Genomic DNA, 24,555 nt, shown 5'->3' on the forward strand with positions numbered 1-24,555 from the left:
CACTGCTGCAGCCAGTGGCTAATTGCATATGTTTTATATTGAGCAGTCTGGTATACAATGCTGCCTTAGTTGGAATGTTCTTGTTTTTTGGATACTTCAAGCTGTGATGAAGAAACACACCATGCTGTACCAAGGTACCACTTTGAGGTGAAAATGTCGAAGTGAATATGTACTGCTATAGAAACACTGAAAAATTACCATATAGACATGGTTTCCTAAGTCACTACTGCCACTCACAAATATGCTTTAGGAGCTGACTGAGAAATATGTATTCTATATTTAATGAACATAAAGTAAGTATTACCTGTATATAAATAAAGAAATATTTACATAATTTTCTAGTAGTAGAATACTAGTGCCAAATCTATTACTTATGTAATATTTTGCTCTAATTTTCAAACAAAACTGTTAGGATCTAATAGGATTTATGGGTCATTACTGTCACATATACAGAGAACAGTGAAATTCTAATCAACATGCAACATGTCAGCACTCCTGGCACCATAATTAGGGAGTATAATGACATTACCTCGAAACTTACCTGAAGAATCTCAGAACAGATTTGTCATAGTTTAGCAGCACGGCAGAAAGCAGACAATGATGAAGACGCTGGTGGGTTTTTTAAACTTAATTGCCAGCCATTCAGCTTTCATTGACAGTACTACTGGATGTTTTACTTCTTATTTTCATCTAGAAAATATTAAGTGTAGAAAATGTTTAGGTAAGCAGCCTATCGGAAGCACAAGAAGAAAGGCATAGGAAGTTGGTAGAAGATGCCAGTCTGGAACAGGGTTCATTGGTGTCCCAGCAGGGTTGGATCGAGGAAGAATACCCAGCCTTGAGGCTAACATGAATGACTGGGGGAGACAGTCGATCAGGGCTACATGCTCCCCCAGCATGTTAAGTAGTAGCATTCCAGTATGGACTTCTACAGGGCATTCTGGGAAACGTAGTCCCATGAGGCAACCATGTTGAATTCCAGGGATGCTGCCAGAGGGTGCTATAGGAATTTGTGATCCCTGTTCTTGGGGGCTCTACCCAGAAGTGCATTCATCTGGCTATACCCTAACTCTAGAAGTACTCCCAGGAAAGAAAGCCCCACGGATTCATCCAGGCAAGTCGGAGTTGGGAGTGGAACTGGACACGCTCATCTGGGTAGAATGGAGAAATAAAAGTGAGATAGAGAGAGAAGGGAGAAGAGAGAAAAGATGCATTTGTGATTGTACAACTTGTGAGAAGCCTTTTTATAAGGTATTCTGCTAATAAACCTTGTGTTTGAACCCAGGACTTCTGTGGTTGTGCTGGTATTTAGGATGCTGCAATGCCCTGTACTGGTCACAGTAGTGTAAATAAATTTAATACATGAAAACAACATGGAGTTCTGACTCTCACTGACTACTATACTGGTGAAAATACTCATCCTTTGAACAACTTTGTCATAAATATAATTTACTAACAGAACATTTCCTCCATATGCAGGTCAAGTTAAAGAACTCACTGAAACATGTTTGCTCATTCTCTTTGTCTCTCTAATTATAGTTAAGCTTTGTTTTCTCAAGATTGAGCTTCAGACATACCAAGAAGCAGTTTTTAGAGGTTTCCCAATACTACTCCTATAATAACAACAAGAAAAACATGTCATTGTTTCAGAGTAGAAGTGACACATTGTCAGGACCTATTGGCTTTCAAAACTCTGGCAATGATTTTAATTGGGAATCGCCCATAGTAAGACAGCATAGCAGTATAAATATTACAAATTCAAAATAATGAAGAAGTGTTGTCTTAAATATGCTGATTTTATTCGTCTTTGCGATGTATTATTTGAATAAATGTCCATTCTTTCATCCATTCATTTTCCATTCCACTTACCCTGCTTAGTGGTCACAAGAATCCCTTGCTTATCCCAAATGCAAGGTGGGAACCAGCCCTGCGTGGGGCATGAATCCACTGCACATATGACCATACTCACCCACCAACGGACAGCATCATAACGTCAATAAAGCTAACATGCACAGCTTTAGGATGTGGATAAACTGTAGTAACAGGTGAACAAAAGTCACAAAGATCTGGGGAGCACATGCAAACTCCAACCAGAGAAAGTCCTGGCAGGGGTTCAGCTATGAAGTAGCAGCACTGTCCAGTTTGACACAATACCAGCCTCCAATAATCGCATTCCAAAACATATATCAAAACAATGGATTTGAGCAAATATGTTGTGTTCTTTCTTGCATTTCATATTTATGTCTGTCCCTATAAATTATGCATATATTATAAAAGGTAAAGTAAACAATTAATATTATAAGACCAAGATTAATATGTAAAATGCATTACATTACATGGTAAATGTCACATATTTAAAATATTTTCTTACTCTAAGATGTTGCCTATATTGTTAATCTATGTTAAGAGTACATATTATTACGCATACTGCATAAAAAGTTAAATTATCCTCCAGCCCCTGCATACTAGATATTACAGTAACTGTCATGATGAGCAGTAATTCTGCTTTATAAAATAACCTAATATGAACTATCTGATGGTTCAGCATTTTGCAAATGTAAAAAAAGGGAAGCACTATGTGTGATGCCAGCTGTCCTCCTAATGGGTGGCAAAGTCACCCGTCCATCTAGGATGAACCTGTTGAGATTTTTATATCATTTTAATTGCACTGAATTCATTTATGATGAAAACACTCTTTTTTGGTGGGAGGGGGGTTTATTTTTCTACTTTTTCTACTTTAAAAGTCATTTAGAAGTACAAGTTTGATCTTTATCTATGATGACATTATTCTTTGCAATAGGATGAAAACAGCTTGGCATTCTTTCTTGGAGAAGTTCTCAGTGGAACATCAAATAAGGATGTTGCCTGCATGGCTTCCTTTAAGGTCAAAGGTAGAGGAGTTACAATGGATGCAATTATATATTAAGTGGGCAGGGGTAACGAAAATAAAACGGTAAAAAAAACTGCTTGTTCTGCCATTTCAATATTGAGAGTGGCTACCATACTCTTCCACTCTTCACTAAGTGTTAATAAAGATGATTATGGAAGAAAATCACACCCATAAGTATGTTTCCTCAGATCTTTGCAAAATATTCTGTAAAATAGTCAGGGGTGAGTCCTTGCAGCTCTGCCTCTGACATCCCCATGCCCACCCTTATTCTGCTCAGCTCCAGGAAAGATCCAGCAAACACTCCATTCATCTGTCTCCATGGTTTATGTTAAGCAGTTGAACATCTAGCTGCTGTTGATAATCAGAGTACCACAAAGCTGGCACAGTCCAAAGTTTTATCTTCCCTCCCCTCTGTCATTGTCCCTTAGTCTAGAGCTGTACTATGAAATGTCACATGAAGGGCACCCAACAATTGACTGAACAAGAGAAGGAGGTATGCTGTCTTAGATTAGGACACAATGTTACAGGTTTTTACAAATGGCACACATGTTGTACTCTTATAAGGAAGGCAAAATAAAAAATTCAAAGCCCCCTCAAAAACTGTAGCAAAATGAGTCATTTAATGGCATTATCCTCTGCTCCTGTTTTCCAGCACTGGATCATTATATTAAAAGGAGAAGACAGGGCAGTCCCCTCATCTGTACTTAATATAATACTGCCAGGCAAATTGCAAATGCTCAGCTAGAACAGAGCAAATAAGGCAGAATGAAACAACCTCATTTCCACTTTCAAAATAGTTCTGTACTGTGTAGTGGCATCTCAGAATAAAACCACCGGAGAAGACAAAATAGTTTATAGTGGCATTCATTCTGGGAATACATAAGGCTGAATGTTAATCCCTGAAAATCTGACATTAAATCGGTCATCTGTTCATGAAGGTTTGAAGCGGCCGAGTAAATCTAAGCACGGTTCAGCTGTGACTAGGATAGATATTTCATTAGTAGTTATATTTTTTCCAATTGCTTGTTGAGCTTTGGAGAAAACGGAAAGGTTATCTTTTTCACTATTGCATACATTTCTAATATTTAATATTGTATGCCTTGTGATCAACAAGTGTCACTCCAGCTCCCCAAACCTGACACAGACAAGTTTGGACACAAGTGTAAAAGCACAAAAGAATTTTTATTCACAGGAAACTCTTCTCAGGTAAGATTTTTCCACAGCAACAAGTACAGATACAAAGCATAGCCACAATAACACAGATTGCAATTCTCTCTCTCTCTCTGTTTCCTCCACGCAAGCGTTATTCTCCACCTCCCGACTTTGGCTCCTTGAATAATGGCAGCAGGCTTCTTTTATGTTGCACCCGGGAGTACTTCCAGTTGTCTGAGGTCCGGATGAGGCAGAAGATCAATGAAATATGGCCAGGCAGAACTCACAGAACCCAACAGGGCTGACTCTGTAAACTCCCAATTCCCTGAATGCCCTGTGGGAATCCGAGGCACTGTGGCAACCCAGGGGTCCTGCAATCTAGTTATCCGAGGGAGATAATGTTCTGTGCACGCTCTCCACCCCAGTCCTTCCATTATGAAGGCATCCCTGCCAGGGCCCATGACTGGCCGTCCGCCACATTTCATAGAGCCAGACAGGTTCTTCTATATACGCAGTTCATGAATATGGTCTGCATTGTGTTGACCAGTGGACAAGTTGTTGTCAGGCAATGTAGGACAGCATATGACTAAGAAAAAGCCAGCAAGGCTCTGAGAGTTAAAGGAAAACACATAGTGGCCACATGTCATCATGCCAGTTCAAAAGAAAGGACACCTTTAGACAGTAAGCCTAATAATGAAGTGGCATGTAGAAGGAAAGAGGGTTATAAAGAGCAGGAATTCAACATGTGCCAGAGATGTCTGACCCTTCACAGAGAAACAGAGTCACAGAGACGGCGAGACTGCATAAGGACAGCAGAGTGCTTCATGATAGTCAGAGAGCAGCAAGTGATAATGACTCAAGATCCGGACCAAGTCACCTTTTTAAAGATGGAGTATTGACAGGATGCCAGTTGTTAGCCTAGAGACTATCTGATAGCAGACTATTGCCCCAAGGACTTAACAGACCTTTTAAGTGAAGCAGCAACCTTAAAGTTGTGCTTTCAGCCCTACAGAAGGCTTGAGGTTTGAAGTAATCTTCAAGTGTCACCAGTGGGTACTTTGTCTTGTTGGCCCTAAGATTGTATAAGATGACTTAGAGCCTGAAAATGATTCTAGGCTTAGTTAGCATTTATCCCTGGAGGGGCTTTAGACTTGAGATACTTTTGCTATTGGTGTTTTTTTTTAAACCCCACAATGAATTCCCACTTAGGCCTATTTGTTTAGGTAGATGTGAATATGACAGTCATACTTTGGTGGGGACCTAAACAACCATACCAAAACCCTTTGGAAAGGGTGGCCTTGGTGCAGCACCAAGGAAACTTGTGAGTGGTTTGTGTGATGTATGACACAGGACCAATCTAACTACAAGAAATAATATGCATTATGGGAAACATTTGTGCAAGCTGTGGTTGCCCAGCTACACTATTTCTGCTGGTAAATGGTCAACTTAAAAAAAAAAACACAATATATGAAAATTCCCATAAAGCAGTTCACACAAGTCTTAGCACCTGATTAAGCCTCATAGCCTCTCTCACGTGTGGATGTAAATTCCTTTGTGATCCCACCGATCAAATAACATACTGAGATGGTAAGAACTGAATGCCCTGTTGACTGGCAATCAAAAGCCTAAATCTTACACCACAAGAGTGATGCACATACATGGGGCTTCCTCCTGCTCAATGTAACTGCTCTTCTAGCGCAATGTGGACACTGGAGGCACATAGACTTGGATTCTGTGTTATAAATATTAGTCAGACATTCCAAATCATTAAATAACAGGCCCAAAGACATTAAATATGTGATCTGAGATAAACTAGAGGTTATGTTTATGTAGAAGGCTGCCAGAGAATAAATAGGCAACATCATACAGTGAAATTAAATTCATCTGATACAACTTCTAAGTGACATTGAAGTGGTCACTTCACTGTATGCCTTCAGTAGAGCTTGCCATATTCTGTAAAGCTGCCAAGATGAAACATTTCCTTTCTATAATATGCAAAGTAATGCATCATTTTCATGTCCTCTTCTAGTTATCGGATAATAGGTTTTCTGTTCACAGAGCCGTATTTGGTAAACAAACCACACAAAAATTGCAAATGCAGTGGTGCACAGACACAACTGTTGTTGACCTTGCACGATGATTTTCCCAGGAAAAAAAAATGTTTCTGCCCCATTAAAGAAGTCCATGAAATGCATTGAGGTGTTTATTGATACATCACTTGAAAGTTTGCTTTGCGAAATGCATCGGAACTTACTGGATATTAAAATAAACTAATCATCTCCTGATTTGGCACAAAACAAGCACCTATGGATGCAATTCAACACAGAACCAATCTAACTACAAGAAATAATGCGCATCATGGGAAGAAGTTGTGCAAGCTGTGGTTGCCCAGCTACAGTATTTCTACTGTGAAGTGGTCAACCTCAGCATAAAAATAAAAAAACACAATATATGGAAATTCCCATAAAAGCCGCCTGGTTTGTTTCAACATAAATAGTTAGAAGGAGAGTTCAAACAAAGTCCAACTGGCTGGAAAAAGAGAAGCCAGGCTAGAAGAAGTCCACCTACACAGGGATCAACACTTATACCAGGAGACTCAGGGAGGGTACAAGATTTGCTGTTTAATTATTACCTTTCTATTCTACCTGTGCTCATCTCTCCCTATTTTCTTTATTAATAACTAATAGGCACCATTTTTGGTAAGTCTGTCCTCCTTGGCTAGTTCGGGGGAATTCTACAGCATTAGATTGCCCGCTCCTTCTACAACATACTGCATAATCTATATCCTGTATGTTGTCTTTATATATAAACTAGCTGCGTACGCCTGTGCTGTAAAAAGCCTGGGGTCCTGGAAACTGTTGAAATCATCAGAAAAAAATTTAAATGTAGAGATGTCAGATAATTGAAAGGAACTATTCTGGGCATCTCTCTCCTAGGAGGATTCGTTTTGCCGACGTACTTGCCTTGTTTGTGTATTAGCAGCGGGAGGAAAAGTAAAAGGGATACCATTTTGCAAATGTTAGCGGCTAAGCAACTTTGACTTCTTCTGAGGTTTCGTTTTGCTGATGTGCTGGCCTCGCTTGTGTTATTATCGGCTAAGTGAGTTGTCTGTTTCCTCGGAGGCGGAGCCCACACTCCGACTCCACCTCGCACTTCTGGGCTGGACAGACACACACACACACTTCCTCGCGTAGACGTTTATATATAAGATATTGATAGCGAACGTAGAAAGTGCTCCATCCCTTTCCTCAGATTGCAACCACAGCCTACAAAATTACAGCATATTTTCATTGAATTTTTTTGTATTGTTAACAAAACATATTTTACATTGTGGTAGGCAGTAATTACTATTGTTACTGAAGAAAACTAAATAAAATATACAAACCTGAAAATGTGGACAGACAGATAGAATTTTCATTTATAGCACTGCATAAATAATATGTGTGACAAACATTAGTATAATATGATATGCTCAAAGAGCACACTGATAAGCATAATACACAAAGTCAGTAAATGACCATAAGCAGATTCTATGAGATGTATTGTGCTAAGCACACAGCAGCCGTTTTTTCAGCCTCACATGGGCTGCTACCCCCCTCTTTCTTCTCATGAAATAGTAGAAGTTCTGTCCACACTGCATTCCTGTTAGTGGACCATCATCATAACTCTCTGTGCAGGTCTATATTCCCTGGATGTTTGTGTGTGACCTCTTTTACAGCACTGCCAACATGTTCTCATAATAATTCACACGTGTGACATGTAGTTCAGCTCAGAGCACAACCACCCATACAGCTATTCTAACAGTTATTGCAAGTCCATTCTTTTAAAAGTGACATGGAAGCATAAATACATCCTGCAGAATATAAGCAGGCATGTATAACATCAAAATGAGTAATTCATTGCCTTCCAGACAATTAAATATTTGAATTCTTACTTACAAAACATAATGTGATGAATTTGTATGCTTCTATCTGATATCTGTCTCCTGTTTTTCCATGACGTGAAAGTATTTACATAATGTCACATTGTTTAGTTAATCATCTGGATGACTGAAGCAACTTTACCAGTAATGTAGTAAAAGTAAGTTGTGGTATTTACAGCCGTAATGGCTTACTTACTTACCTTTCTCATATGATTTTGCATTGCATTGTTAGTGCGTTTGTGTGATTGTATACACAAAGTATTAATAAACTTTAAAATTGTGATCCATTATCAGTTGAAGATATCAAAGTGTACTGATCTTTGCAGATGCTTCCTTGTTTTGATAAAGTTAACATTTAAATTCTGCTTTGAATATGAAATACATTGTAAGCAAACCAAATTTCTGTTGAATATATAAAAATGCAAAACATGTAGAATATGTCAAAAATAATAGGTAAGATACGTATGAGTACATGAGCATTACAAATCAAATCATTTTTCTACAAACAGCTTACCTTCTCATTTGTATTAATGCTTAAAGCTCGCCACTAAAAAAAAGCTGCATAATGTATTACCTGCAAAATCATCAAATGTTGTTATTCATATAGTTTTATGGAAAATCCACATTAAGCTATCTTTGCTTGCAATGATTATAAATAATGTGTCCTGTACTTTTAGGCCTCTAAGGTAAATTAAAAAAATGACAGAGGAAAATGGATGTTTGCTGGAGGCCTTAGAGCTACTCTGCAATATTTTATGAAATGTGAGCCAGATTATAATTTATTACTCTTTCTCTCTTTTTTTTTTTTTTTTTTTTTGCTTTTTTTCTTTGAGAAGACTGTACCTCTGACTTGGTGGTCATTATTCCGGGATTCCTCATATTACACCTTCACTGTCATTGCACTTATTCTGGTATGTTCCTTTATCTATTTCATTCTACTAGTTTTAATTGAGTTTCTTTTAACAGATAAACAAAAAAAATCAATAAAACTGAATTATTTTATATTTCTAAATTTTAATTATATGGACCACTAGTGATATCAACTTGAAAAATCAAAATAATTTCTCACATTTTCAAAAAAGCTTCAGTTGTCCTTTATATTATGTTGTAAATAATACATGTGTATACTGTAAATGCATTGTTCTTTCAATTTTGTTACCATACTTTATTGTAACTCACAGGCAGGCAGTGTGTTGCAATGGCTAAGGCAATCCACTTTAAACCATAAGACTGTCTTTTCGATTCTTCTCTCCAATTTACTGTGTGGCCCTGAGATAAACCCCTTGTGCTCCAATTGTGAAAACATATGCTGACCTAGTAGCTTGCTTCAGTAGAAGGTTCAGGCATTTGCACTCCATGCACAATTATTAGGCAAGTCAGCCTTATCATTATTTCTCTGTTCATTTTCCAATTCTGAAAAATATAAACCTGAATGCTTTTTGGATGTAATCACTTTCAGGTGTTATGTAATTGTTCAAAGTTGTGAAAGCATGGCTTAAAGAGATTAACATCATGTATTAATGTGTATAATTATTAGGCAGATTTGTTACCTCACTGAAAATGGGCCAAAACAGATATAACTGAAGTGAAAAATTGTAAAATGCAGCACTCTAGAAATTGCTAAACTACTGGGGTGTGACCACTAGACAATCAAAGATTTTCTTGCAAATAGCCAGAAGTTTTTGCAAATAATATGTGGAGATCCAAAAAGCGTAAATTAACTGCAAAAGACTTAATTAAATTATGAAATTATGAATTAAACATGAAGCTTCCAGAAACCCATTAGCCTCCAGTGCCACCAAATTCCTGAACTACATCCTACCTGAAGTGTTCAAAACTACAAGGTTTTAAGGTGTCAGACACATAGCTAAGGTAAAGAAGGCTGAAACACGATTACCACAGAATAAGAAAAGAAGAGATTGGGCCAAAAATACCCAAAGACTGATTTTTCAGGTTTTATGGACAAATGAAATGAGGGTGACTCATGATGGACCAGACTTGTGGGGCCATGGGTGGACCACTATTGGACTCAGGGCATCAACAGCAAGGATGTGAAATGGTGCTAGTGTGGGCTACTATTATTAAGGATGAGCTAGTAGACCTTGTTGGGTTGAAGATGGACAGAAGATCAATTTCCAATCCTACTGCCAGTATCTGGAAGATACTTTCTTCAATCAGTGCTACAAGAAGAAGTCAGTAGCATTCAAGGAAGCCATGATTTTTATGCAGTACAATGCTCTATTGCATGCATCCAAGTACTCCACTGCTTGGCTAGCCAGCAAGGCCCTCCAAGATGACCGAATAGTGAACTGGTTACCTTGCCCACCGGACTTATGTCCTATTGAGAACTTCTGGGCCTTTCTCAAATGTGAGATTTACAATTAGGGACAACAATGCATCTCTTTGAACGGCATTTGCTGTGATTGCTGATTCAGTAAAAGATCATCAAGAAACTGTCAGACTCGATGGATGGGAGCTTAATGGCAGTTATTGAACAGAAGGGTGGATATATTGGACATTGAAAATTTTTCAAAAAACAAAAAAGTTATTTGTTTATTTGTTATATGTCATTTTATGTTACTTATTTGTTATACTTGCTTTAAAACTTGAGAGTAAACATGTGAGTAGGAAAAAAAGATTTGTGATTCTCGTAGTTGCCTAGTAATTGTGCACACTAATATTTTCCACTGAGAAAGACAAACTTTACTTTTCCTTTGTTAACCATTCAAGTTTGATAAAAAATAAAATTATGGATTGACTGAGAGCATTTTATTTTGTTCAGCTTAAAATTAATCCTGAGGAATACCATTTACATGATAATTGTGCAAACAGAGTATTTACTCAATAATAACAATAATATTAATAAAATAGTCAGTTTGAAATAGAGATTTCTTGAATAGAGTAGCTTGAAGCCCAATAAGCTACTTAGTACTTAGTAGTACAGGGTGAAACAGAAGAATATGCTGCTAGCCTAATGATAAAATAATAGCAAATTAATTCATCAAAAAATGAAATAATCGCATCTACTGAAGTGATGTGTTCTTTTTATCTGTCTATTCTTTTTTGTATCTTTTCATGGTTGCAAGGAGGTCAGAGCCTTTATTGCTACTGATATTATAATTATCCTTAAATTTAGCAAGTGCAGTAGTTAGCACTTCTACCTCACAGTCCCAGGAAAATGTCTTTGGCTTTCTTCTCACATCCCAAACACAAATATAGTCAGTTAAGTTAAATAGCCCAATATGGCTTTGTCTGTTATTGAGCTCCATAATAGAATGGCACTCTGTTCAGGGTCGGCTCCTGCTTTGTGCCCAGTGCATCAAGGATAGGCTCTGGAGCCCTGTGGCTCAAATCTAAATATATAATATTTAAAAATCCAAGCTATTTGGTAATATTATAAATTAAGATTTGCACAACCTTTTCATTTCTATTGACAAAAAGATTTATGCTCGCTGTTTTATATTTACCATTTGTTTTTAACCATTTTTATACCTCCAGTGGTTTAATTTATGTGACATGTACTATATGTATATCAGTTGAAATGGAATATATGATCGGATAATAATTTAAATATTTATGAACTTAAGGTCTGCCATTGTCCCATTTAACAGTAGTTAAATGTCTTTACTGTCCCTTGTGTTCAAATGCTGGCTCTTCCTGTAAGCAGCATATTCTGTTGCTAAGACACAGCCTCAAAGAGCGCTCATTTAACATCTACTTATTAAGTACGCCTTTCATTTAAGGAATTTGTGTTTTAGTTTTGTTTTTTTCACCGATGTTCATTCCCAGAGTTCCTTCATTCTTTTCTACCAATGTGTTTCCTTTCTCATTGGGTTTCCATGTTTCAAGCTTATTGCCTTTTTTGACTATGACTTTTGCCTTAGCTTTGTACTTGTTGTTTAAATATCGAATCTTATGTGGTTTAACTTCACTCAAGGAAGTAGCTGTAGATACAAAGCATATTATCATTATTATCAACACAAGAAGAGTGTCTGGTTCAACAAGACTGTGGTCCGGTTTTTGGTTATTGATGAGTTCTTGGCTCTTCAGCTGTACCTGTTTGTTTAGGGAAAACATGTCCAAAGACTGGATGGAATTTTCTGAACAGCAGTATGATGTCAAAACATTGAGACAGCAAACTGCAAGTTGTTTTGCCTTAGCTCTTATTAGAACACTAGCTATGCATCCTGTTTAAGATAGGTTGAAATCTAATTGATCAACATAGACCTCAGCATTAACATTTACAGTGCACAATTTACTGGAATTATGGAAAAAGATGATCCGCTGTAGCCACCCCCTAACGGGAGCTGCCAAAAGAAGAAGTAGTATTTTGCAATGCAGGTACCAATAAAATACACTGACTGCATTTGTCATTACAAGAGATGGCACATCACAAAAATTTATAGTAATAAAATGTATTTATATTTATTTACTTTTTGATTGATTGATCGATCGATTGGCTGTATTATCTGTCCTATGAGTCTGTATCCTTGTTTATGTTTCTGCTTCCGCAAGCATCTGAATTTCCCCATGGGATTTATAAAGTTTATCTAATCTATATACAATTTTTCTGATGTCCCATCTCTTGGAATGCCAAATACAACTCATGAATCTCCATTACATGCCATTTGGTATGGGATTCATAAAAGCAGTGTTAAAGTTTGTGATGCATCATTTATGGGAATGACAAATGTAATGCATTTTATTAGTAAAAATGTTTGTGAATAACAGAGACATAGTAACCGGATGGACACACAGACAGACCCACAAAAACTTATTCATTTATGAAAATGGATTAGAACATTAGAAAAGTTATGATGAGAATAGGCCATTCTTCCCAACGTGCCTGTCCATTCTATTCATGTAAATTTTCCAAATTAACATCAAGTTGAGATCTGAAGGTCCCTAAGGTCCTGCTCTCCCTCATACCATTTGGTCATTTAATCCATGTGTCTATGGTTCTTTGTGTGAAAAAAAAATTACCCTTAACACATTTGCAATCATGTTCCTGTGTTCTTCTTGAAGAATTTATTTTAAGTGTCAACTGGGATCCACTGTTTTAAACACTTACACTTAATCTCAGTTTTCATAAAATGAAAAGGTTAAACTCATTCAATCTCTCCTCACAGCTCATACTTTGTAGTTCTGGAATAAGTCTAGCTGCTCTTCTCTGGACCTTCTTTAGCACTGCAAGGTTTTTTTTGTAACATGGAGACCAAAAATGAGCACATTACTACAGGATGCGGCCTCATTAATGTGTTACGTAACTTAAGCATAACCACCCAAGACTTGTGCTCCACACATTGTGATATATAACTTAACATCTCATTAGCTTTCTTGATTGTGATATATAACTTAACATCTTATTAGTTTTCTTGATCAGTTCTTTAAACTGTCTGGATGTAGACTCCATTACTACTCCTAGGACCATTTCATAAAGCATAGTTTCAAGTTTTAGACCTCCCATTCACATTTTTACTTTCTCCATGTAATACCTTATATTTACTTACATTAGATTTCATCTGCCACAAATCTGCCCAGGTCGGTATCCTATCCAAATCCCTCTGCAACAGTTTAGCTGATTCTACATCATCTGACCTTTCACAGATTTTGATATCCTCTCTAAAATTAACCAGCTTTACTGATTATATTGTTATTCAGATCATTTATGCATAATAAAAAGAGCAGCAGTCCAAGCACTGATTCCTGAGGGACACCACTTCTAATATCACCTAATTCTGAAAAAGTTCCCTGAAGCCAATTTTGTACCCACCTAGAAACCACACCCTGAATTCACATTTCTATTAGTTTCATCACTGACCTTTGATATGATACCTCATCAAAAACCTTTTGAAAATCAAAATAAACAATATCATATGCACCTTTCAGATCAAATGCTTTGTTTCCTAATAGAATTCCAGCATATCAGTGAGACACGACCTTCCACATCTGAAGCCATGTTGATTACTTGCTAATATTCTTTTTCTAGATATATGCTGCATCATCTAATTCAAATATTATTTACAAAAAAAGTAAATTAAACAACTTAGTTGCTCCAAACACCATTGTTCCCTCTCATTTTCTATGTAACTAGAATATTCTGTAAAAATCTTGGTTATATAAAATATCTTATACATGATTGTCATCTAAGTGTTGTTTTTAAGTTTGTCTTTGGAAGTTTGCATTTAAAGTGGACCTCATCTCGAAAATTCATATGTAATCTCTGTAGTGTCTTCATTACACAATATGTTTTTTCTATACCAAGTTAAATTATTTCATATGTGTATAAATATAAGCTAAGATAAACAATAAGTAAGTTCAAAAATAGGTATACAGCTGTTCTGGGTTCATTAGGTCTGTCAAGCTAAAAATGCAATTTAAATCAATATGTAAATGTACCAAGAAATCACATTTTTATCTGCATAACCATTTACAGTTATAGTGACATACTAATTATTGATCATATTTGCTGTACACTTCTGGCAATAAATGACAAAGTTTATTAACTTTTTAACTGTATAATTAAGAAAAAAAATCTAATTTTGACTTTACTTTCCTGTTTTTCCTTATACTTGGGAGGAATTCATAAGTTTAGTGATTTATTTTATTTATTTTTCCTTACATTATGTGGGGAAACACATGGCCATTGTTATGTTTTCCAAACGTTGGAATGCAAGGTTCAAAACATCATGGTGATCATGTGATCTAGTCCAAAAAGAAACCAATCACTTACTGGACGTAACATGCCAGCCAAGCAAAGGGTAATTACACAGGAGTTTCAACCCATTGCCCACCAGTGACATCAAATGGTGAATAAAATGGGGTGCTGGGCGCACAGTGTATAATTTTGCAAGGTAAGATGGAGAGGAGAGTGGAGAAGATCAGTGACAAAAAACGATTATCAAGGAGAGAGCAGAAGGAGTGTGCTAGAAAAGCCGCTAAAATTAGGAGAAAAGACTGTGGGGATTGTAGAAGTTTTCTGTTTTTTGCAGCACATCCTGTGAATCTAGCAACAGGAGATGGAGAAGAAAATGAAGGTGCAAAATCCTGTATTTTATGCCCTACATTCTTGTTGAGATTTGGTGATTTTTTTTTCATTTTGAATCATTATTTGTAAGCCATTTTATTAAACCATACATCCAGTTGGAGATTTTCTTATCCAAGGTATTTGATGGTAAATTTTATTTAGTCCTACAAGGTCTCTGTAAAGACTTGAAATTTTATTTACCCTTATATTACATCAGCATTTTGTTTTGTTATGGGTGCCACCATTTTGTGTAGCTTCATGTTGGTAGCTTTCATTGTAACCTTTCCCAGAAAGACCCAAGGATGCACTGCATGTGGCATCATCAGAGCAGCCATATAAAGGTATACACATCCTATAATCGAGATTTGGATAAACTTCACATGTGCTTAGTTGGCTATTCTATTTGAGGTTTATTTGGTTTCTTGATGGCATTTGGTTAGTGTACTTTATTCTCGTGGTTTTCCCTCATATAAATATTGTTTTTCTCTATTCAAGATACTATAATTTTGGTACCTACTACTTGATGTTTAAAAAACCTGTCCTAGATAAAGTACCATCCATTTCAAATGCTTAAAACTGATGTCACATTAGTGGGATTAGCTGCAAACATTTCACATTTGAGCATCAATATAGCCCTTGTTTTGGAAGAAAGTATACAGGATTTGGTGGTTTCAGGGTCTCCCATAAAGAAGCAGCTAACAGAATTATTAATATAGTCTTCACTTGCTGCAGAAACACTTCTGATAGACTAGTGATCCTTTCAAGCTGTAATATTCACACAGCATTAACTGTTAACTACTCACACTTATGTATTTTGTTCAACAATCTCAATTATTTTTGTCTAATGTCCTTTTACTTGAACCTACCAACAGCATTTGCCGTCTATCCTCAGCTTGGTTCACTACAAGTAGAGAATTGCAATGGTTTCCCTCCAGTGTGCCCCCAGCTGGTTTTATGAGTAGAAACAAAGTCACAGGTTCTATATGGTGCATATGGTAAACTGCGTGAGTACTTACGTATGTATGATAACGATAAGATGTTCTTCTTGCAATGAATTTATCTGCAAAGAACATTCAACAACTGAAGTGAAATGTGATACATGTGCAAATCCTGCAGTGGATGAAAGTGTGACAATTGATGAATGAGCACTGGAGAAGTACAGCAGGTTTATTTCAAGATAGTCCTAGAATGTATCATACTATTCAGTAAATTGGTATTAAATTGCATTAAAAACATGTACAATTTAAAATTAATGCAATATTTTATATTACTATTATTTTATATTTATAGCAAGTACATATATAAACCCTTGGCACATATTTTTAGGAAGTCACTGCGCACTGGACAGGGCAGATCCAAGCAACTATAGGCCAGTAAGCTTAACATGCAGCACAGGAAAATTAATGGAAGGAATTATTAAGGATAAGACTGAGCAAAACCTGGCAAGGACAGGAGTTATTCTGAACAGTCAGCATGGGTTCAGAAGAAGGAGGTCGTGTGTTACTAACATGCTGGAATTCTATGAGGAGGCAACAAAAGGATACGATCAAAGTGGAGCATATGATATTATTTATCTGGACTTTCAGAAAGCATTTGATAAGGTGCCACATGAGAGGTTGGGCATCAAACTAAAAGAAGTGGGAGTTCAGGGTGATGTTTTTAGATGGGTGCAGAATTGGCTCAGACACAGGAAGCAGAGGGTGATGGTGCGAGGAACCTCTTCAGAATTGGCTGATGTTAAGAGTGGTGTTCCACAGGGGTCAGTGCTAGGGCCGCTGCTATTTTTAATATATACAGTATACATGATTTAGATAGGAATATAAGTAACAAGCTGGTTAAGTTTGTAAATGATACCAAGATAGGTGGATTAGCAGATAATTTGGAATCCGTTATATCATTATAGAAGGACTTGGATAGCATACAGGCTTGGGCAGATTTGTGGCAGATGAAATTTAATGTCAGTAAATGTAAAGTATTAAACATAGGAAGTAAAAATATTAGGTTTGAATACACAATGGGCGGTCAGAAAATCGAGAGTACACCTTATGAGAAGGATTTAGCAGTCATTGTGGACTCTAAGCTATCGACTTCCTGACAGTGTTCAGAAGCCATTAAGAAGGCTAACAGAATGTTAGGTTATATAGCATGATGTGTGGAGTACAAGTCACGGGAGGTTATGCTCAACCTTTATAATTCACTGATGAGGCCTCAAATTGAGTACTGTGTGCAGTTTTGGTCTCCAGGCTACAAAAGGACATAGCAGCACTAGAAAAGGTCCAGAGAAGAGCGACTAGGCTGATTCCAGGGCTACAGGGGTTGAATTATGAGGAAAGATTAAAAGAGCTGAGCCTATACAGTTTAAGCAAAAGAAGATTAAGAGGTGACACGATTGAAGTGTTTAAAATTATGAAGGGAATTAGTACAGTGGATTGAGACTGTTATTTTAAAATAAGTTCATCAAGATCACAGGGACACAGTTGGAAACTTGTTAAGGGTAAATTTCGCACAAACATTAGGAAGTGTTACTTTACACAAAGAACGATAGACACTTGGAATAAGCTACCAAGTAGTGTGGTAGACAGTAAGACATTGGGGACTTTCAAAACTTAACTTGATGTTTTTTTGGAAGAAATAAGTGGATAGGACTGCCGAGCTTTGTTGGGCTGAATAGCTTGTTCTCGTCTAGAGTGTTCTAATTACAACCTCACAGCATTCATATAAATAGTCATTTTAACACTGGTGCATAACATACACTGCACAAGTACTTATGAGATGACAAATGGTGTGAGTAGTTAAGGGTAAATGAAATTAATGAGAACATTATTGATAGGACTGGCAGCTCTGTACTTACTACATAAATTCCAGATGTGGTCCATTACCTCCTGTCTAGATCACATTATATCTTTGTTTGCAGGATACATTGTTGGTTTGATGATTTGAGTCATTTCATATACAAAGACAACATAAAGCATGTGTCGAGTTATACCTTGTTTGCTGATGGCCAACATAAAACCTGTCAATCTGTGGCAGTACAAAACACTCAGAGTGTTTCAGAGGGAGCACAATGTTCAAGTGGAACAACATTAAGCTAAAATGGAAATGGACATACAAAATAAAAATTTACATATGATCTTGTACTAATAAACAAAAAGTGCAAAGAAGATCTTGTGTACAATATCTCCAAAATGTCTACAAAATTGGATCAAATACAGCATTACAGTAATCCCTCGCTATATCGCGCTTCGCCTTTCGTGGCTTCACTCCATCGCGGATTTTATATGTAAGCATATTTAAATATATATTGCGGATTTTTCGCTGCTTCGCGGGTTTCTGCGGACAATGGGTCTTTTAATTTCTGGTACATGCTTCCTCGGTTGGTTTGCCCAGTTGATTTCATACAAGGGACGCTATTGGCAGATGGCTGAGAAGCTACCCAGCTTACTTTTCTCTTTCTCTTGCACTGACTTTCTGTGATCCTGACGTAGGGGGATTGAGCAGGGGGGCTGTTCGCACACCTAGACGATACGGACGCTCGTCTAAAAATGCTGAAAGATTATCTTCACGTTGCTATCTTTTGTGCAGCTGCACGGTGCTTCGCATACTTAAAAGCTTGAAGGGCACGTATTGATTTTTGCTTGAAAAACAAACTCTGTCTCTCTCTATCTCTCTTTGTCTGCTCCTGACGGAGGGGGTGTGAGCTGCCGCCTTCAATAGCTTTGTGCCGCAGTGCTTCGCATACTTAAGCCAAACAGCCCTATTGATTTGTTTGCCAGAGATTGTTTTCTCTATCTATGTGACATTCTGTGCTCCTGACACGCACTCCTTTGAAGAGGAAGATATGTTTGCATTCTTTTAATTGTGAGACGGAACTGTCATCTCTGTCTTGTCATGGAGCACAGTTTAAACTTTTGAAAAAGAGACAAATGTTTGTTTGCAGTGTTTGAATAACGTTCCTGTCTCTCTACAACCTCCTGTGTTTCTGCGCAAATCTGTGACCCAAGCATGACAATATAAAAATAACCATATAAACATATGGTTTCTACTTCGCGGATTTTCTTATTTCGCGGGTGGCTCTGGAACGCAACCCCCGCGATGGAGGAGGGATTACTGTATACTCTTAAACACAGAATGACAACATTTTTTTTCAAACAGTACAGGCAGGTTAAGTGAAATGCTCAGGGTCACACAGTAAAGTAAGTCAGAGATGAAAACTGAATGGACAAACTAGGGGTTCAAGGTCTAGTCCCATAGCGCCTACATCACACTTGTTTCCATTTAAGAAGAAGTTTAATCAAAGACAGCAGTATACATATCTGATTGAGAAACTGGTTGGAAAAATAAGTCTGCAAGTCTACAAAGGGTGTTTCAGAATCAACTTTGAGATTCTCTACAGTACACCACAAATAATTGTGTGGGGATGATGAAAAAGACACAGGTAGTGTAGTAAACTGTCATGTCCAGTTTAGGATGATTCAGGTTCATCAAAGCTGTTTACTAGTTTGACTGCTTTTATATACAGAAATCAAAACTGAAAATGAGTGTACATTATTTGTTTTTGAAACCAGAGTGAAAAGTGACAATGTACTGTTTGTTAGGATTAAAAGTAAATGATAATATATTAAGAGATCTGTAAGGAATTCTAAGAATCACAGAAATGAAATGCTAACTAAAACTAAACTGGGACAGAATGTTATTTCAATGTCAAAAAAGCTGAAGGTCTTTCTTAATTTAAAAATGTTCAGGAACTTTGTTGCCCTAATATGAGGCAAAGTTGCTATTTTTCTTCTTTTGCTTGTCATGATTATGAATGATCTGTGACAATAGTGTGTGATATAAAAAAGATTTGAATTTTAGTTACTCACTTTTGCAACCATTATAATATTCTTGGCATGCCCTACTTGCAAATTATCATTACATAAGTAGGTAATTGTGTACCCATCAAGCCATTTTTATCCTAATTTCAAAACTTTACAGAGGTGGATATATAGAATTTTAAAATTTATAGATACAACACAAGATCTCACTCACAAGAGGACATTGCACAGAGGACTACATTACCATTACCACTTAATCTGGTAGCAGACTAGATCACAGTAAATCATTTTAAAGATCTTTATTTTTACCCTTTTTAATATGAATGATGTTTTTGAAGCTGTTCCTTATTTATGTCATGCTTTACACAATCTTACACCCTGCTGACTTGAGCCTCACATATGTGCATAAATGTGCACATTTGCTAAAATGCATTTCTCCACATTCTTATAACATAGAAACAATACTTCTGTTTACTTTTCTTATATAATTTGACATATTTTGACAGGGGTAGGTACAACAAGGGAAAACCGGTATATTGTGATGTGTACAAAATACACAAATTCATGAGGCAAGTTAGTATTGACTGTTAACTTCATAACATGTCTCTGACCATGATAACATGAAGCCTTTCCATGAAAGTTATCCTAACCCCTTATAAATGAAGGGTTTTGTTGTCTGTATACTCAATATACAGTATCTTAACCTATGATATTTTAGATTTATTATGATATATATACTTATGAAAACCATTAGGCCTAGCTGTGTATTACAATTTGCTGTCGTTGACTTGCTGAGGTCATTCACCCACATGCCATAAAAACAAAAACAGCAAATACAAAATGCTGTGACAGAGACGGAAAACTGCAGCTACAAAGGGACTAGCATGTTCTGCCAGTAGTTGAAAAACGACAGACCATGGGGAAAAATTGAAAATGGATCAGAAGATGGATCATAAGTCAAGAAGCAAGCGTTGTCAAAACAAGGAAAGCCAGCCTAAGAAAGGTTTACACCCTGTGACACAGTGACACTCCACACATGGAAAAGGTTTAGGGCAGCCACCCATATAATATGTTCCTGGCAGCAAAATTAAAGAATTGTTAGACAGAAGTAGTTTACAAGACCGAGTCCAAAACAGAACTGAAATTTAGAGGAGGGGAGTGAGGATTTATAGGGAGTCTGGGGGAAGTGATGTCATCCTCGGAGCTGGGATCGGAAGTGATGTCGTTCTTGGGGCCCGCTACCGGAAGTGACATGCTCTGAGCTGAGGCACCGGCTCCTGTCAGGATTTCCCGAGAAAGGTCTGCAGGAGACTTAGAAAGAGAGTCAGTGCACCCCGCCACCCCCTGGGCGGATGTGTAAACATTATTCTCTAAGCCCTTCAGCTGCCTCCTATTCGCATGTGTGTGACAACCCAAAATGTGGACAAAAATCAAAGTTGAGTAACAGTTGCATGTTCTTATCCAAATATTTAAATCATGAAACACTTCAAATGACACTAGAAGTAGTCAATCTCAGACAGGGAGTGTACTGAGGAGCCAGTTTAAATATCATCACTCCAGTGGTGTCACTCAGTGCGACATCCGGGTTGATTACTTAGCAACACCTGCAGTCATGTCCCTGCACAAAATGCCGGTGCCCATAGCGAAAACAAAATGCCATTATCATAAAATAAACAATAATTAATATCATGCCATAATGCTAATCCAAAACAAAAATACCTGAATAACTGACAGAATAATGAAAAACGGATAGAGAATTGTATGAACAAAATTTTACTAAAATGGTATTCAAAAACTACATTTCTAGACAACAACAGTGTCATTTTTAGTACCATATATTTTTTTCCCTTCAAAGTCTATACATCACCACTGTACAGTGCTTTGATTGCAGAGCACACCTGAGCCCAGTCTTACATTTAAAAGCCCAAGCACCAACACTTGATTCTAGACTTAATAAAGTATCTATCTATCTATCTATCTATCTATCTATCTATCTATCTATCTATCTATCTATCTATCTATCTATCTATCTATCTATCTACTGCTGTGATCAGCTGGGCTCCACGAGTCACTTATGTGGCTGATCTGCTGCCATCTAATATTTAACGGGTTAAGCATCCAGAACTGTTGTTGGGTTGCCTACACTTTGAGATGATCAGTTAGACTCTAAGAACTCACTAATGTGGCTGCTCTGCTGTAATCTAACAGAACACATAGTTATCACCATCACAAATTCTTTACATATACGCTACAGCTGTTTACATTTTTATACAACCAGAGCACAATCAGGTTAAATAATTTATTCAAAGTCACAAAGAAATGTCAGTGGTGCAGATTTAACCACAGGTGCATATTACTGGTGCATTGCATTGTAACACTTTGCATACTGTACACAGCAGCTACCAGAAGGTGGCAGTTCCATCAGGAGTAACACATTGGCTTTGTCACGTTATTGCCATGCCATTTGGACAATTTGAAGTTGCAGTCACATTCATGCATTTTTTTGCAAATAATATTTTACCTTGCATCAATGTTAGAAAAATGTTTATATTGTTTTAAATTATTTTACCAATATTTTTATGATTTCAGCATGCTGTAGCTTTTCACGTCTTGTGCTTGAGTTCAGAATTTCATTACATATCAGTTCAACAAGGAGAAAAAAGTTTCCCATGTTAATTTTAGTAAAGACTTGGTCAAGGTAGTAATTGTCAAATTACTGTGTACCACAATCTCTTCTCTATCCTTTTTTATCCAGGTAATCTATGACGAGAAAGTCGCTTGGTAAGTTTTTAAAATACATTGACCATTGGAATGCAAGAAAAAGATAACAAATGATACTTTAATCATACATACATAGAGAAAATAAAAATCTCAACTGTTGTTTAAAGTGTGTTCAAATGCAATCATTTTTAATTGAAGATTTTTTGACTGATAATTTTATGATAATTGTCATAAAAATAGTAACAGTAATAAGTTATGCACTTTTTACTTGGAGAATGCCAATTATGTTTTTAATAATGGTAATCAGAGAATAAATTCAAGGCAATGCTGATTTTCTGTAAGTTTAAGTAGCATTCCTCTTCCAGCTTCTGACACCTGCCATTCTCTTATACTTTTATCCTGGGAAGACATATAAATAGATAAAATAACAATACTTCATTTATAATGAGCCCAGTACTTGCAGCTTGATATATTCAGCAGCACATTTATGACCTGTTTTCCAGCTATAACTGGCACATTCATATTCATCCAATGTGAATTTGTAATGCTCCTATTCATAGAAAAATCCTCTCTTCCTCTTGCTCCTTCTCGTTTTCATTTTCCCTTCTCCTTTATTCTGACCACCTGTTTCTTTCTCTCTCGTCCTCTTTTAGTGTTTGTCTCTCCTTCTCATCTGCCACATCAAATGATTTCATTGCAAGTCTCATCCAAATGCAGCACTGGGATTTTTAAAGCCCTATTCTCTGTCATGTCAGTGCCCGAATGAGAAAGACTAGCAGCTCTTTGATTGGGTTTTAAAACGAGGCAAGCAATCATGTTTAAGATCACAGCATCCTGTTATAGATATCATGCCATCAACCTTCTATCTGCTATCGTGGCAATGCTGTTCACACCACTCAGTTGTCTTTGCTATCATCTTTTGTTTCTTTACCTTGCAGGTGGGAGTCCATCATTCTTATAACGATGTACATGGTCTACATCCTCATCATGAAGTAAGAGCAACACCTAACTGTATCATTTATAGCTCCGCCAACTCTGTTATTCTTTTAGACCTGATGCATGCTTTTAGAGTAAACAAGGGTACAACTACGTTTTGCAGTGACACCTTTTATTTGTTGGTGAATCTTTAGGTTTTGTCTGGTGACTCTAATAGTACAAGTCAATAACAATGTATGTTGGTACCACATAGGCTGAAAGATGTGTTTGAAGACTCATGGGTAGTGTCAAGCAGCTGCATTCGCTATACATATGGGCTACCATGAGCTTCCATTTAAACTGAACATCATCACTTTTATACATTTGTCAAATAAACATTTATTTCTGTAGATTATATATATAATATATATATGTATAATAATATACAACCTCCAAAAATGCTAAATTCCAAATATTTGTTTTATAGAAGTTAGGCATACAATTTTGTTAAATGTTTATTTCAATGCCTAACCTTTCTTCTCCTTATTTAGGGTATTTGTGCAATGTATATTTTAAAATTATATTTGGTTTTAAACCCTCCCAATTTACATTTATATTAAATATTTATATTTTGTTTGAAGTGTTTCAGGCTTTTCTAGATAGTTAAAATGTAAATATTTATTTTATTTGATTTCTTATTGTGTATTTTTCAGACTATAATACTCACAGTTTTCATTAGGTGTACTTTGAAAATTATATCATTTATGCAAAGTTTGGAGATAGATTTTTAAATTGTGTATGCCGTTTTATAACATTTGAGGATAATGTTTACTATAATCTCAGTGTTAAACCAGTGCTAAGTTTTGTCCAAGTACAGTAAACCAGTCAGAGACAATGTCAACTTGTGAAGCAAGATTTATGTTCACACGCTTAGTGTTAAAGGAAAAGTTATTTTTTTGTGTTTGTTACTTACCCCACGTAGTTTGCAGTGATGGCTTAGAAAAAATCCATCCATTTTCCAACCCGCTGAATCCAAACACAGGGTCACGGGGGTCTGCTGGAGCCAATCCCCGCCAACACAGGGCACAAGGCAGGGAACCAATCCTGGGCAGGG

The 24,555-nt window shown here is 36.7% G+C and overlaps 1 protein-coding gene across 1 annotated transcript in view; it reads left to right on the forward strand.

Annotated features, from left to right (window-relative positions):
• Positions 1-24,555, forward strand: part of LOC114645752 (sodium/potassium/calcium exchanger 3-like) — a 406,374-nt gene that overhangs the window by 290,087 nt on the left and 91,732 nt on the right. Inside the window, exons 7-9 of the mRNA XM_051935338.1 lie at positions 8,801-8,875; positions 22,561-22,586; positions 23,465-23,518. Of these exons, the coding sequence (XP_051791298.1) occupies positions 8,801-8,875; positions 22,561-22,586; positions 23,465-23,518 (155 nt within the window). The remainder of the gene's footprint in view (positions 1-8,800; positions 8,876-22,560; positions 22,587-23,464; positions 23,519-24,555) is intronic.

The sequence above is a fragment of the Erpetoichthys calabaricus genome, chromosome 1 (assembly GCF_900747795.2).
Source record: "Erpetoichthys calabaricus chromosome 1, fErpCal1.3, whole genome shotgun sequence".
Taxonomy (NCBI): Eukaryota; Metazoa; Chordata; class Cladistia; order Polypteriformes; family Polypteridae; genus Erpetoichthys; species Erpetoichthys calabaricus.